We start from the raw sequence: 13,718 nt of genomic DNA, 5'->3' as shown, positions 1-13,718 counted from the left end.
ACACACACATCCACACAATCAGTATGTTTACATGATGTTAGAATTAAAAAAAGTTATTCTTTTGTTCGTGTGACCAAAAGTAGACTTTTGAAAATACATACATCTGACTGAATTCACACAACATGTTTTTTTTTTAAACATAATGGTGGATGGATAATAATTACTCCTGCATATGAACAGTCGTTCTGCACATGCTCCACAGGTGCCAACCCCACCCAGAGAAGAAGCTGGAAAAACGAAGATAACAGGGAGAGGGGGGGAAAAAATGGTTTTTCCTGCTCTACCACACCTGACTCAAATGGTCATCTTGTCAGTAAGCTCTGCTGAAGCCCATTTATTTGAATCAGGTGTGTTGGAGCAGGGAAACACCTAAAACATGCAGGACCCCAGGACCAGGAGTGAGAAACCCTGATCTATACTATTCATTTAGAGACAAACTGAAGTAAAAGATAGTAACCACCATAATATTATCCATCCATTAACCATGAAACACCTAATACTAATGAGCTGGAAGGAGGGCATATCGCCATCTAGTGCAGTGGAGGCATACACATCAATTGCCCATCCGTGCTTCAGAGTCCAATTAAACTGTGACTTAACTGTGCATGATAACTTACTGACTGATGCCCCACTTCTCTGCTGAGAGCTCCATCTCCTAAAGGTCATTCCTCATCTAAAGCCCCTTACGCTGTAAAATTAGAAAGTAATACACGGGACATTTAAACCTTGGTGAAGGCAATTAACACCGTCGCCTGGCCAGTGTTTTTTTTTTGTTTTTTTTCACCCCTGCGTCACTCGTGCGTGAATTGTGGCGTCACAGACGTGCCAGAAATTAAATTAGCTCTTTGTGATAATATTATGGTGGTTTCTGTTTAGCATCTTTTACTTCAGTTTGTCTCTAAATGAATATGGTGGTCCTGGAGAGCCACTGATTTAGGTGTTTCCCTGCTCCAACTCACCTGATTCAAATAAATGGGTCGCTATCAGGCTTCAGCAGAGCTTACTGACGAGCCCAGGTGTGTTGGAGCAGGGAAATATCTTAAACAGTGGCCGTCATAGAGGTCGTGCCGGACATGGCACATCGCCTGCAAAATTTAAAGGAGGCATTTTATACAAAATCAACTTTTTAATCATTTTAATACTTAGATTTGGGACTCTGGAGGTCCTATGAGTCGGTAAAGTGTGAGAAAAGATGACTCAGTCATGTTTTTGTGGTCCTCCTCAGTCTAAGTACTGGAGATAAAACACTACGCGATGTTGACTTCTGCGCTCTTTGCTACGTTACAATGAGACATTCCTGGAATTGTTGTCTCGCGGAGCTCCGCTTTGTCCCTAAAAAACGCGAGAGTGCAGGCGAGGGCAATAGTATCTGGAAGAGGGGAAGTCCGCAAAGTGTTCTATTCTTGGCTGCACAGTGCAGCACAGAGTTCTACACAAACTTCCAGCCTCAGAGGATTTACGTGTCCAGTGGATACATTTTATATATGGCGGCAATGTGCTGGCTAGAGTCGGCAAATGATCACTTTTCCAAATGCTAACTGCTATTAGCTGCCGGAGCCTCAGTGACGCTGATGTAGTTTCCTGTGTCTCATTTGCATTTAAAGAGACAGGCACTCAAAACCGAGCTTTCTGAACAGGGCTGTTTTGACAGGGTGATTGAACTGATGTGGTGCTTAGGGTATTTTGACCAAAGCATGTGACAGACATCGGGTATAATACAAGACAAAGAAGACATTGGTATGTTCAACTAAGTCGAATATGTACCCACTGATCCCGATTGGAGCAGAAGCCAATAAAATCACACTGCAGAGTCATTTGACACAATTTCCATTTGTCCCAAGTTTTAACCCAGGATAAAAATGTTGGTTTATTTACCAGTGGGAATCCTCTGCAGTGACAAAATTACAGTGAATGCAACTCGAGCTCCAGTTATCACCTACCGCTGGGTACAGTTTACATTTCATGACAATTAGACTCAACAGGAAGTTTCCATCATGTGGGGTCAGATTGGCGATAAAGAGGCCAGCGGGGCCTTTAGCTGTGACGTGGCCTGGGAAAGCCAAACCCTCTGTGATGTTCCTTCAGAAATAATCTGATCTGCGCTCCAACACACATGATTTACTGTGTTTACTCCCACACCATCACACTGAATAATGTTATGGTGACAGAGGCACCGGAGCAGCGCTGAAGAGCCGATCACATAATAAAATACTTCCCCTGTGCCAATTGTGTTTATTCTAACTGTCCATAAATCTGATTTACAGCATCAATAATGAAGTCACTTTTTCCATCCACAGGATGAAAAGTGCATGTCTGTCATGGCTGCGCCAGTCACTGCACACTGAGCAGACAGTAAACAAGATAAAGGAAGTCAGCCCGGGTTGGCTCCGTCTCACTGTGACCACTGACGCTGTCCCAATTGCTCTTCATCTCAAATGAAAAGAGACCTGGAGATTCTGTCTCAATGTAGGCCAGCAACATGGAAAACATGACATGCCACAGAAGGGGAAGAGCTGTCCTTATCCCAAAGCTGCAGTCACATTCCACCCGTATCGCCACTCGTTTATTTGAGTCTCAGAGACACTTGAAAATGTACTAATCCTACCTGCCCTCTTCAGCCTCCACTAAGAGCTTCTTACACCACTGGTTCCTTTCAGCATCACGTTCAGATTGAGAAATACCTTTGATCGATCGCTCGAGGCGATGTTTGATTACTCTTTTATGTGTATTTCAAACAAAGGCTTTATAAACAGGGGGGCAAACCTGGACAAGTTGGCTGGTAATTGAGTCGTAGATTTGCACTGCTGCGGGGGGGAATAAACAAAACGTTCCGGAGAGGTTAAGTATAAATTACACTTCTGGAACAGTCAGCACTCAAGTCAAAGGCTAAGAGCACGGTCAGTCACTGAGGTTTGACACACAGTCTGCTTTCCCATCGTCTACGGGAATCTATGGGATTTATCTGTTTTGAGTGGAGCTGGAGCATCACATCGACCGAGCACATCAGCTTTTAGATTCTTACGTCCTAATCTTCTTGGCGTGATTAGTTCAGTAACGACATATTAACACAGATGACAAATAAAGCCGCAGGATAAAGTCCAGTCTCGGCTTTGGAGCTCGGGAAGGAAAAGAAGGCCCCGGTCGACGAGACGTGCGCGTCGTTATCTGTAATACTCAGCCAATCCGTCCTCGGATTGCGAATAAATACTTGGACGACGGCAGATTGTCTCAATGTGACTGGTCTTTATTGGCGAAAGAGGATTTCGCAGCAGCTTTGCTTTCATTAATCTTTCAAGAAAATTAAATCCCATCTGACACGGGGAACATGTAAATCAGGCATCTGTGAAAGGTTGATTATCTTAGAGAGTAAGTAAAAAAAAAAAGAAATGAATGGCTGCCATTAAAAAAAGGCCCTGCTGATCAATAAAAGCACAGGTTGGATGTAGGATAGTGAGCATATTTTCTTCATGGACAATTTCCTGGAGCGCTCAGACTTGGATGGCAGTTGAGAAAGCAGCAGTTGATTTGAGCTTTCACTGCTGAAGAAGTCTGAACTGCACGTCTTCGCCTGCTCTCCTGTGGCCAAGTCCTTCTTTTTATTTTTTGCAGTGGGGGGTTTTCATTCTCTGCCACCCACCATGTGAATAATGAGCTCTACAGATAACAGCCAATGAAGCGACCCCCCACCCCCCCACGCCCCCCCTCTTTTGCCAATGAAACTTAACAACCGTGTCCAGATCAGGTCCTTCCTGCTGGGACTGACCAGCCCTGCCTTACACTCCTCCGCCACCCACACTCACACTAACACTCACACTGCGTCAAACTAGATCAAATAAAAGGGAAAAAGCAGCTACTAAAAGCAACAGAGAGACATCTCCACATGATCTCCACCACCCCAGATTTCTCTCTCACACATAAGTAAAAATCAACAATCGTGCAGGCTGGGGCTGTTATTTTTAGTTTTGCACGGCGCTTCTGAGACTGACAATCCAGACGCTTCCTGCTTGACAGATTGATTTCTAGTCCAGTCTGCTTTGAGGTGTTGGTGCTGGTAATGTGGCCAACACAGGGAGGTGAGACGGACGTCTGGCCTCAACATGACCAAAAGGTGCTTTGAAGTCTTTCTAAGCATCTAACAATCCCAGTCATGCCCCCCCCCCCCCCCCCGGCCGTAAAATACCAACCAGCACCCACTTTATCACGTCTTTTCAGTCCGCTTTCGAAATACACTACCTACTGCCAAAGAAAAGATGAGCGCACAAAAGCCTTGTAAACAAAGCTTCAAGCGAAAGTGATGTGAAAGTGATGTGTCCTCCTTATTTTTGCGTTTTTAATTGAGACCGAAGAATGGGCGTTCTGTGTTATTTGAAAGGTTTCAGCTGAGCTCAGAGCTAAATGAACAACCGAGGGGGAAAATCTGACCATTTTATTTCGGTGTGAGAAAACGTGGGGGGTTGAAGCGGGGGGCGGGCGTTTGACAGTGGGCTTTGAAAGACACTTTTGAATGAGACATACTAGCATTCCAGTGATTGTTATTCAGGCAAAGCGCGCTCCGAAAAGCGTCCAACATGTGAAGACCAAGGCACGTATAATCCAAAAGTGCAAACACTTATTCTTGCGCTGGTATGCGCAGCTCAGGGTGTGATTGGTCGCGAAGCGGCGCTCAAAAGAGCCACCTGGGACACGTGAGACATCTATGAAAGACAAGCGCGCGGTGTTGCGTTACGTTCTGCCGAACCCATAACAAATAAATTGCGGGAACATTGGTGCTGCCCTGTTCATAGAAAATATAAAGTCAACAGACCGTTCTCAAAAGATGTTATACTAGCAGCTGGTGTTGTGTTATTTCTCTTCATTGAGAGATCACTGTGATTCTTTCAGAGTTCAGTCCCGCTGGATGAAAAGTATACTCGTTTTTGAAAATTATCCACGATACGCTGCGTGTTTACAAGAAAAATAGTACAAATTCTTCCTCGGAAACTTCAAGTGATGGACACTTTCCAACCACTCTCAACAGGCCAACATCTCAGACTTGAGTCCTTTCTCTCTCTCTTTTTTCCCCCCTCCTTGCCTGAGAGAAGTTTAAATAATGAAGTGCACTGCTTTGTGCTCAGGCTGGCATTTAGCTGCCTTCAGTCAATCCTAGTATTTGATTTGGAGCTTGAATCACCCCCGTGGGGAAAGAATACCCTGCTAATACCAAACATTCTCTGACTGTGGAAAAGATAGCTGCACACTCCAGCATGTATATATGCACAAAATCGTTTTGTTTTTTTACACCAGCGAAAAAAAGACACCCTGGAGTTTATAAAACTTCCACACATGCAAACTTCTTAACAGCAGGGACACAAAATGATAATAGTTTGTGGAAATGCATGCTGTCTGTTCTCCTGGCCTCTCCATGCTGAATGGAGTTTGTCTGCAGGTCCAGTGTTATGGCATAATAATGACTCCCAGCTCTCCAAATGCCACCTCGCTCTACTCCGGAGAGAGAGAGAGAGAGAGAGAGAGAGAGAGAGAGAGAGAGAGAGAGAGAGAGAGAGAGAGAGAGAGGGCAAGCGGGTTAATTATCATGACAATGGGGGACACTGAGAGCGGGGGCCGACTCGGGACAACTGCATACGAAATAACCGCCGTGACTTTGTCGTCGCCAATGGAAAAGAGGTGTGTTTTGATTTCCTAAAATGCAGACAGATGGACGGGGGGTCACAGCATGACTGTCTAAATTATGAGGCAGCCCTTCCACACGTTTTTTCTTCACTCTCATTTGGCCTTTTACCAGAGCTCAGCGTGGACAGGCCTTCTGCCCCTGACGCACTCCCAGGGAGCCACTGCCTTTATCTCTCTGTTTGACTGTGTGCTGTTCATAAAGTGGAGAGGCTAATCAATGGCCGTGGAGCTATTCACTGTAGAGCATGGGCCCATTTGGAACAATTGTTAAAGTGGCCACAATGGCTCTGTGTTTTGACACACTAAACACAGGACCTAAGTGTGTACTCAAGCCGCTCATGTGAATGTGAAGTGTGGGGATGTTTGCTACCAAAATATTGACTTTTGGATTTAAATTAAGCTTCCACACTCTGTGTGCCTGCCTGCATCTTAAGTGGCCCAACTACAACCAAGCGTACAATAAAATTCATTAAACCCAGAGAGCCCCCTGTAAAGCCGCATGCACGAGCAGAATAGCAGACTGCCACAGCAGTAATACAAGCATGTCATTATTCTCTACATCAAATACAGCCTCATTTATTTACGGAGGTTAAAGAAACGCAAACCAGCGTGCTTGTTACAGCGGGGAGAATAAGAAGTCCATTAAAGAATCTTTGGACATTTGAGTCTCGGCGATGTTAGCTCGTTGATTATGAAAACAGTATGCTGTGCTTAGACTCACAGCCAGCGAAAGCCTTATTCAAACATAAAACTCTGCCGAATGACAGGGGACCGACTAGTGCCAGGAGCCGATGTTGGCCATCACAGTGGAAAGGCAGTTTCGCAGCATTATGGAGAAAACAAAGGAGGTTTGCCGTCCTGCGAGTCTTTTCCACCAAAGTGTAAGATACACACTGGTCACGGTTGATTTAAAACACAAACTTTTTAACTCACATTTTGTTTAGGAGACACCCAGACAACCTGGAGTTGCCCACGTATTGCATTCATGCTCGTTCGAGGATGATGATGAAGTTTATAAGAGGTGCCAAAGCACCATGTTGTGAATCTCGGCCAAGGAGTGTAAGGAAAACAAGCTTTACATTTGCACACGCTAGTAGGAAGCACAAAGCACAATAGCTCTGTTGTATCCCAGGCAAATGCAAATAGCCAAGGAAACAATTTGAAAGTCAAAAAAGGGAAATTAGAAATCAGGCACAAAGGGTTATTTTGCAAGTCAGTTGATACTGGACACTGATTGTGATTAATATGAACACCTGTTTTGTGATGTTAAGTAAGCAACGCAATTTAAAAAATTTCCAATCAATCACCAACACGGCAATTGCAATACTGTGATTTGCCAAAAATCCTCAGCATATATCTCTCTCCATAATTGCACCATCTGTGGACTTTTAAGAAAATTTAAAAAATAAACACAAAGATTACGTCTAATTTGTCATCACGTGCACATAAAGCGCTTCCTGTGTTTTACTCAAACAGAGCTCCGTGAAGGGGAAACCTGTCCTCGTGTGAATGCGTTGTATACGTCTTGTTTTAGGTCTCGCCGTCGGCTAATGGCATCGAATCCGGGTTTTTACGGTCTGTTTGTGAGGAGGTGAGAGCCTTTGACAGCCACAGGAAGTGTTGCTCAGTGAGTGCTCCTTGGGCCAGGCTCTCCTGGCCGTATCATCCCCGCTTATTTCAGCTCCATAGAATCCTTTCTGACTGCACCGTCTATAGGGTACATCTCTGAGGGCCTTGTCAACAGCTCCAGGAGAGTCTGACGGAATGTGTCAGCGCCATCTTTTCAGAAGAGCCGTCAACACCGGCTTTGTAACAACCTTCTGTGGGACATGAGCATGAATCACAAACAAGCGCTGCGGGGAGGCAGCGCGTCCCAGTGATATTCAAAATGTCAAGTCTATGAAAAACAACCATGCTTTGCTTTTTGCAAATTCAAACGCCTTTGATTTATTTCTTTTCATCTTTGTTTTTAATATTACTGGGCTGTAAGCATTGACAATGGGAAATGATTAAGAATGAAAGCGGAGGCAAATTGTAAATGTCGGCCTGAAAAGAAAGGTTTTCTCTGAACAGTCTCTGTCAATAGCTCTTAAAGTGATTCCTGCAGGCACGACAAAACTAGTCCTGTCGTGACTCGTACAATTTATGTTGTATTATCCTGTAATAATGAGGCAAGTATGCGCCATGTGTCTCATTCATGAAAGAAGTGAAACCACATTACCTTGGAGCACTGCTTGTGATTCTGGCACCACACCAACGATCCGTTATTCTGGAGAGGAGAGGAGAGGAGGGAGGGAAAAAAAATATATCATCAATCACCAGTAATATAGTTGAAAACATATTTATAACGTCTAGTTCATGAGGCAAACATGTCGCTTTCTCCCTTACTCCACTCCCATTGCAATTCATCTTAATACCACTTTCGTTGAGTCACGGCCATTGTGATTAACAATAATGCGAACAGCAGTCACATTTCAAAGACTGCCTTTGAGTCAGCTTTGCGTGCTGAGTGAGTGTCTGTAACCTAAGCAGGAAAGTGGGGTCAACAGCACCGGAGCCAGGGCAAACCTCTGGTCAGTTTCAGCAGAGAATGGTGACCTCAGCTTTTTCTGAGGACCCGTTTGATCTCCTTACAGACGTTTCCCCCTGAGGTCACCGAGGTGGGAACTGATGTCAGCGCTCGCCTGTAGACTGCAGATACTGCCAATTTCCTCTAATTGCCGTGGAGGTGCCACCCTCTTCACCCGAAAGAGCCACACATTTGGTCCTAATAAGTGCCTTTGGATTTTAAATGTCCAGTGAAGGACAAGTAAATGGCCCGTGCAAGTGGTCATTTCCTGAGTTCCGTCGGGATGAAGAATAATGTCGTCATTATGCTGTCGTTCTCTGCAAACAAACCAGAAGGCAAGTGCAGGGCCAGTGCTTTGGAATAAATGAGCAGCTCGTCAACATGAAAGAGGGAAAATGTTTAAATGTGCTGTAAATCAGGAAAGGTAATGTTGAGGTGAAGGTTTTAAACTTTTTTTTTTTTTACTTTTGGCCATTTACAAGCTTCATAAACCTCCAATCAAAGAATCCAGAGGACGCAGTGTAACACAACACGAGTAGTTATTTAAGTGTAGGTTCTGGCCACAGTTGCTCAGGGTTGTAAAACTACAACATTTGCGCTGAAAGAAGCTAAAATGTTGTGTACAATGAAGGTCAACTAGGTGAGGTGGGTTCACCACCACAGCTGACAACTGTGACAACAGTGGGATCTTATCAAAGGAATCCAAACCAGTCAGTGACTTAGATTTTCTTCAGTGCTTCTGTACGAAAGTAATGAAGCTGAGGGACACAGCCAAACCTTTGGGGTCTGCAGGCAAAAAAAAAAAGTCTGTTTAAGTTCAATGTCAAGTTCAAAGCGTTCTTCCACAATGTAATCCAGAAAAAAAAAATTCCCATGAGACCTTATGAGAGAACTTATCATTAAAGGGTTTAATTTGACATCCAGTACCAGTATGTGCTGTGCTTTTAGTGTCAAGGATAATGGTCAAATGGCTTCAAAGGGATTCATGATTGTACGGTCATGTCTTCAGAGAATCCCTTTAAGTAAAAACTGCAGATAAGGATGAAAAATATGCGAGTCATTACGGAGAACAGAAATAGTGTTTTGTTAACAAATGAAGAGGAAATGAGCACAAACTTTGTTGAGTTTAGTGTACGTCAGCAGGAATTCAACACCTCTCCTCTCTCTGGCTGATTAAAACATGAATTATTCCTAAAAACCATTTTGTGCATGTCATGTTTTAAAATCCATATAGGTTTTTTTTTTTTTTTTTAAACCTATGATCTGCACAACCAAGCCAAAACTCTCCGAGCCCTTTTTGCGAAACCCCTGTAAATTAAAGCTTTGACATTTACACCTGCAGTCAACACCTCGGGATAATTTATACAGATTGTCACAACTCTAGACCACGTCCTAAATCACCGGTCCACTTTTTTGACACCTTTTTCTTCGCTCGTCCATCAAAAGGTGACAGGGCCAGATCCACAGAGGAGCTAATTTTGCAGCATGACAGCATCCATGTAGCAGAGAAGCTCAGCAGGGATGTTGCCCCAGCTGTCCAAGCCTGACCCTACCATGTCAGGGACCAACGGGGGAATAATTATAGGTCAGCACTTCATCCCTCTGACTCACCATGACATTCCTCTGCAGTCCGAACTATTATGCAGTGCCGAGGACTGTCAAGGACTCCGGTGAGCGAATGCTTTCCAGATATCCTCCTGTGCGACCGGGGTCGACGAAAAGGAGGCTGCTGCCAGACAGCCGTCTGTGAATGTGCGGCTAACTCGTCGCTTTGTTGGTGACACCGGTGGAGTCATGTAAACGGGAGATTTATCACAGAGGTACTTTTTCGGTCGGCGCAGGCTGAAAAGTCGGAGCAGGTGGCGGCCAGGGGCGTGTTGTATTGTCTAGACAACTGAGAAGAGCGTAGACAAAACCCCTTTTATCTTTTATCTCTGAGGATAGAATTCCGCCCTTTTCAAAGTGGAAGTCTCGCCTTTGGATCTCAGTTTACGTTAGAGAAGTGTTTTTCCAGGTCTAATCATGCCTATATATTGTCAAATGTAAAACTAGTGGAGCTGTGAGCCCTTTTGGCCAAGTTGACTGGAGATTGGACTTCAAAAGGCCGACTGTTGTCACTCTGTGTCCTTTAACTGCTCGTGGATCCTCAGGCAACAACCAAAATAACTTCTCCTTAAGGGCGCATGTATATGCAGCACTGAAATAAGGGGCCTCAAGATTTTTCGGGTTGAGTGGATTTAAAGGCTGTGGTCATTGTTCTCATCAATTATTCAGTTTATATGAATAATTTGACAGGGGGGCTCTGAAAATGAGCTAATGAGGTAAGCTCAGATCCAACCGTAACATAAAAGGGTGTTTGAGGAATCGCTAACAACTCAGGTATAAAGTTGTCTCCACGCAGGAATGAAGGCCGTTCGTCAAACGAGGTAGCTCGAGGTAGCTCGAGGTGTCGCAGGGAGCCGAGATTTACCGTGCTGACTGTCACGGTGAGCATTTACAGAGAGTTAAGGCCAAGCTACATAGACTTCTATTCATTCACTGTCTTCACCCGATGAAAAACTCCACACATGAGACACGCACTGGCTGAAGCTCCATTCCACCGCAGGTTATTTAATATCAAAGGGCGAAAACAAGGGGACACGGAAAAACTACTTTCCAATGTTTTTTCTTCCCCTCGCCTAAATCACAAATCTCTCAAGTAAGATGCTTAGATTTTTTTTTTTTTTAACTGAGCAGCACATTAGAAATGAATGACTGGATTTAAAGTGTTAGATTTTTATTGCTCTGAACGCAATAACAAGACCTCACGGACACACCTTGCTTTTGGCTTCACAGGTCCGCACATAAATAATCCACTACAAGGCTGATGCTTTCTGAATACACAATTACACCGAGTTCCCAACTCGCTCTTAATATTATAGAGTGTCCGGAGCTAATATTTATGGTTGGGTGTTCCCCTCTTGTCTATTATACTTAGGGTGACAAGTTCCCCCAATGTGGAGTAAAATGTCAATAAATCTGGATTTGGAAATACTATTACATCAATAAATCTGCAGAAGCCGTAAATCTTACAACCAAAGGTCTACCCATGCGTATCCACCAAGTCTCCGGCTCCAAGACTGTTTCCATTTCACACCGATTCATAATCGCGACAATTAAAACAAGACTGTCCTCTGATGCAGACAAATAGAAAGTGTTCAAATGAAAAACAGAGCGTACAAAATATGTTCCTGCCTCTCGTACCATAACCAACATAAGCTGTGATATAATGACTAGGTATTACGCAAAAACAGTAGGCAAAAATCACAGGTTTGACAAACAGCACAGGCATTTATATTCCATTCAAGTGGAAAAGGTCTTGTTTGTCTTGCTTCTCCTGTCGGGTATTAAATGTCCCCCGAAGGATGTCCCCTGAATTAAAAGGTCTGTCATCTGGGTCATTGGAGTGGAGCTCTGAGCTGCCTGTTGCCCCCCCCCCCCCCTCCCTCGCTGTAACACGATCTGGCCGAGAGGCAGCAGATCCACCTGTAGTTGCTGACTGAGCATGCTCCAGTGTTGTAGCAACAGTACACGAGAGCTTATCGCATTTAGCACAACTGGGAGCCAGCAGTTAGCAGGAAGGTGACCTCGGCGGGAGGAGCAGCGTCCATAGCTCAGCGTGCATCCTCTACATGCCTATGAGGTGTGATGCTGGCATTTATTGGCAGGGCCAGGGGGGTAGAGGGAGAGGAGAGGGGGGTTAGGAGAGCCATATGTTTTTGCAGCTGACCAGATCAGATATCTAACCCCCATTTTCACCTGAAAGGACTGAGGAGAACAGTGCATAACACTGTCCTTGCAGATTATCAACCATTACACTTCTATTCTTGGACACACAAGCGCAAACTTTGCTGATCATGAGGCTCTGAAGTCAATTATATCAACTGTTGTTTATGAGGACTTGAGACGTCGCCAGTTGTCATCTCAGTGACTTAGTCGGGACGCTCATTTGTTTAGTTATCTCGATGTAAATTAAATCGTAAGAATGGACCGCCACAGGCTTCATGGAGGAGCAGCACTGAGAGAACCACCGCCCGCGATCAATAAGTCCTTTCAAAGTAAAGTTAATTGGGGTACAAGGAAACAATAAATGCACTCTGTTGCTTCACGAGACCCCAATTACAAATTCACCTTGCCGCACAAACGTTTCCCCCAAAACAATTAAAGGGATTAATACATTAATGCACCTTTTGAGAGAGGAGCCTTGCAAATGTAAATGAAGTGGAGTACAAAGGCGGTCAGAGATGGGTGGGAAAGAAATAAAAAAAAGGAGCAAAGAGGAGAAGGATCAGTGACCGGTCCTTTTCTCTGGAGTCCTGAGAGAGAACAGTGTGTGCAGCGGAGGGTGGAAAACAACTTCTGTCACCACACCGAGGACTACACCTAATTTATAGGAGCTTTTAATGCACTGCAACACAATATGCTTCGTGGGGGGGGGACAGGAGTGTCTAATTTCTACTATGATGGCAGTGATTTCTCTCATGACAGAGAATGAGAATACCTCTAAGAATAAATGAAAAGAAGTTAGAAGTTAAGTCCATCACAAAAATGTCTTCTTTTCAAGTAATAAGCCAGTTATGAGTGGAAAACTATCCACAATAAGAGCCATATTCGTCTCAGTATCAGCCTCAAACACACTGCAGTGTTAATTAGATATACATTAAAGGGTGTCACTGTAGTCTGCAAACACTATCACAGTCACACTGTACAGTGTGACACAAGTTTACAGGCGGATCTTTAATATAAAGATGCTCAAAGCTGCAACTGGTGCTTCATTTCTGACAGACAATTGACGGAGATTAGACTTATATTGCATGTGATATAGGTATAAGCATCGACTGTAATCATAATAATCATAACAATCATAACAATAGGGTACTTCGCACCTATAATATTATTAGAATATTAATAATCATTTTATTCTGTGTTTTGGGCTGGTGAACACACACATGCTCTCGTACCTGAGAGTGCTTGAAAAAGGCAGAGATGCGAGTAATGTGCAGACTGAGGCATCTCGAGGCGCATCTTGCTCGGTAAATGCTGCCGGTGAAGAAAGAGTCGTCCTGCTTCCTCGCGCTCACACTTCCCGGGCTCCTCATCGCCGTAATCCACAAACACAGAGTCACACACGCGCTCAGCCGCCCAGAAAACATCGTCCCGCCGCTGTGCATTTAATCCCTCCGCGGATCGGACACTACTGAGTGCAGCTCTCCGCCGGAGAAACTAAAGAAACTTCAATTATACGCTCGGGGGAGGAGTCAGGGGTGCGCACGGTGCGCTGTGATTGGAGGATGCGGCGGTGACTGACAGCCACGAGATGCGTTAAAGCAGGTAGACTGATGCTGCTTCACTGACACTGATGCTTCCTGGACAGTTTGCATAACATAGTAATGACACAATCATTAATTTGTGTGTTTGCTTTTTAATTATGGGGGGAACA

At 44.4% G+C, this 13,718-nt stretch overlaps 1 protein-coding gene across 1 annotated transcript in view; it reads right to left on the bottom strand.

Annotated features, from left to right (window-relative positions):
• The window catches only part of anos1 (anosmin 1), a gene marked incomplete at both ends in the record, with an annotated part of 43,693 nt that extends 30,262 nt beyond the window's left edge, over nt 1-13,431 (bottom strand). The window contains 2 exons of the mRNA XM_083908644.1: nt 7,892-7,939; nt 13,240-13,431. Coding sequence (XP_083764770.1) covers nt 7,892-7,939; nt 13,240-13,431 — 240 coding nt within the window. The remainder of the gene's footprint in view (nt 1-7,891; nt 7,940-13,239) is intronic.
• Between the last annotated feature and the right edge of the window lie 287 nt (nt 13,432-13,718).

Source organism: Microchirus variegatus, assembly GCF_963457635.1.
Source record: "Microchirus variegatus genome assembly, chromosome: 22".
Lineage (NCBI taxonomy): Eukaryota > Metazoa > Chordata > Actinopteri > Pleuronectiformes > Soleidae > Microchirus > Microchirus variegatus.
This window is presented reverse-complemented; position numbering and strand designations above follow the sequence as displayed.